This window comes from Corticium candelabrum, chromosome 14 (genome assembly GCF_963422355.1).
Source record: "Corticium candelabrum chromosome 14, ooCorCand1.1, whole genome shotgun sequence".
Lineage (NCBI taxonomy): Eukaryota > Metazoa > Porifera > Homoscleromorpha > Homosclerophorida > Plakinidae > Corticium > Corticium candelabrum.
In genome coordinates this window covers 7,413,350-7,415,849 of record NC_085098.1, presented here as the reverse complement: position 1 = coordinate 7,415,849, position 2,500 = coordinate 7,413,350, and the positions used below count along the sequence as shown (strand labels likewise).

The 2,500-nt window shown below is 38.6% G+C and overlaps 2 protein-coding genes across 2 annotated transcripts in view; one reads left to right on the top strand and one right to left on the bottom strand.

The window, feature by feature from the left end:
• LOC134190176 (UPF0462 protein C4orf33 homolog) overlaps positions 1 to 527 on the bottom strand; it is a 1,859-nt gene extending 1,332 nt beyond the window's left edge. The window contains exons 1-2 of the mRNA XM_062658611.1: positions 488 to 527; positions 184 to 434 (exon numbers count right to left, since the gene is read on the bottom strand). Of these exons, the coding sequence (XP_062514595.1) occupies positions 184 to 434; positions 488 to 502 (266 nt within the window). The 5' untranslated portion in view covers positions 503 to 527. The remainder of the gene's footprint in view (positions 1 to 183; positions 435 to 487) is intronic.
• A 255-nt stretch (positions 528 to 782) lies between these two features.
• Positions 783 to 1,834, top strand: LOC134190174 (WD repeat-containing protein 31-like). Its single transcript, XM_062658608.1, has one exon. The coding sequence runs from the start codon at positions 817 to 819 to the stop codon at positions 1,831 to 1,833; it is 1,017 nt and encodes a 338-aa protein (XP_062514592.1). The 5' UTR covers positions 783 to 816; the 3' UTR covers position 1,834.
• Positions 1,835 to 2,500: the final 666 nt, after the last annotated feature.

The following is a 2,500-nucleotide window of genomic DNA, read 5'->3' as shown; positions in this document are numbered from 1 at the left end:
ATTTTAATAATCGATAATTAATTTAATTGTAGGACAATAAAACACTAAATATAATTAATTAACTTAATTAACTAAAAGTAATTGTTCAAATGTGTAATAAATTAAAACACTAAAATAACAACAAAAATACAAAATACCAATTTACTAAATACTCAAATAAATAAATTAGCAAAAACTTCGTACGGGCACAACTCAATTTCAAGATATTGTTCACTGCTTCCCAAGAAAAAAGCTTCGACGACTTCATATTCCCACAGTGCAGGACATGGTTGACCTGCTTGCACAGAAGGAGGTGCTGGGTCATTGTAAAAGAAAGCATTAACTTCAAGTAGTAGACATGAACCAGACTCGTCAGCTCTCAACGAGATGCGAGCTCGTTTTGTCAAATCGTGCAACACTCCGCCATTCCACGTGGATGCAATTTCGTACTCCAGCTGCACAGATAGTTGCAGTAGATATAGACACATGACATTTCATATACACGTACTTTGCTTGCAGCCATTAATTTCTGAACAGGGAATGGCGCACGTGAAACGTGTTCACGTGACAACTAATCATACCCACGTGACACCTTGCAACTAACGCACGTGACACGCATAAAAATCGATTGTAAATTGCTTTAAAATGCTAACACTGATTAAGTTGTTTGATTTTAATTATTAAAGTGGTAGTTTTGGGTAAATAACTTTTTAGTCTGATCACGTGACTGATAAGTTCTATAGCGTTGTTGCTAGGAGACACGGTGACATGCGCAAATTATGTTTGTCCGTCCATGTCTCACCTCTCATCAGCCTTACATCTTTCAATTCAACCAGCATGGGCAATGCATTTGCAAAGAAGCGCGAACGTTCTCCGTCCACTCAGTTCTCTCTCAACTCGTCCTCCTCTCACAACAATCAACTTTTTTTCCATCAGGAAGAGATTCTAGACGTAGCGGCTGTCGATAGTGAGTCTGTCGTGATAGGAGGAGGCGATTCGAATGCCTCAATCGTAAATCTGGCGAAGAGAGAAGCAACCAGAGTGTTTGACAGACACAAAAAGGCGGTTTTGAAGGTTGCCTATAGCAACGAGTTACAGGCCGGATTGAGCAGCTCTAGAGATGCTACTGTTTATATGTGGTCGTATCCAACGTGTAGCGACGTCCTGCAAGCCTTCAACGGGCATTCCCTGGCCGTCACGGGTTTATCACTAAATTGTGACGTCACGAGGCTAGCAACCGGGTCACGTGACAATTCGGTGATGATATGGGACGTTCGTACGGCTTCTCGCGTTGCGCAGAGAGCCGTTTCTCGCAATATCGTCACTCATATATGTTGGTGTGCAAACTCGGAGAACGAGTTCGTGCAGACGAGTGAGGACAAAGTCGTGAGAGTTTGGGATCAGAGAACGACGGACGTCGTTCAACAGTTTCCGATGCAGAGACACATTCAGACACACTGCGACACATCAGATGATGCCCATTTTGTGCTCACATCAAACAGCGGAACGAACGGCGGTGAGTGTTCGGTCACACTTTGGGACAGACGACAAACAGCAATCATACGCAAATTCATCGGCCACAAGTCGGTCGTAAACAGAGCTGTATTTCTAAAGAACAAATTCACTGGATGTATTGCCAGTTGTGCTTCAGATTCTGTGATCAAATTATGGGACGTCAATACAGGCAATTGTCACGTCAGTAAGTACGTGGACGGCGCAGCATCATTGACGTCTCTCTGTGTTGTTGACAGTAGGCGTCTCGTGTGTGGCAGTCAAAGACGAGGAGTAAATATATTTGAAATGAACAGGAATGGTGATGAAAATTGTACATTAAATCATATCGAAAATCTATAATCAAAGCAATATGATAATTCATTTACTTTTGAATGTGCGCATGCGCGGAGCCAGAGGAATTTGTATCTACGTCACGTGATCACCTGGCGTTTTTACTTTAGTGTTTCACGTATCGGGTAATTTACTAAATTAATTAATTAAATAATAAACTAATTAATAATTTAAAAATAAACTAATAAATAAAATATAATTAAGTAATCATGCTTTTATCTGTAGCAACTTAATTTAATTCGCTTGCGCTATTTGCTGTAAACTCTCACAGTTGATATTAATTAGAGTGTGATTTGCATAATTTGTTGACGTTTAATAATCGACCTTTTGATTTGTGAGTTTAAGTTCAGAGTTTATTAACATTTGTAATAATTAATTAATTAATTAACTAAAAATTTAATGTACAGATATGTTAGTGGTCTGGGTATGCAAGGCTACCACGTTTGCGTGGTTGATCGTCACACGTTACAATTATTAATTAATTGTTAGTAATAAACGTTCAACTTTATTTCTACAAAAGTGTATATTGCAATGTCACAATCTGTCACTTACATTTAACCAACCACGCCTACGTGCCTCGCATACCCAGACAATTAATTACACTTATTTTTAATTTTGCTACATTTTTAATAAATGTTTAACTTTATTTCCATTAATGTGTATATTTAAAAGTAAA

What these genes read in the sequence shown, in the direction of transcription:
- LOC134190174 (XM_062658608.1), top strand. Translation starts at nt 817, where the DNA reads ATGGGCAATGCATTTGCAAAGAAGCGCGAACGTTCTCCGTCCACTCAG.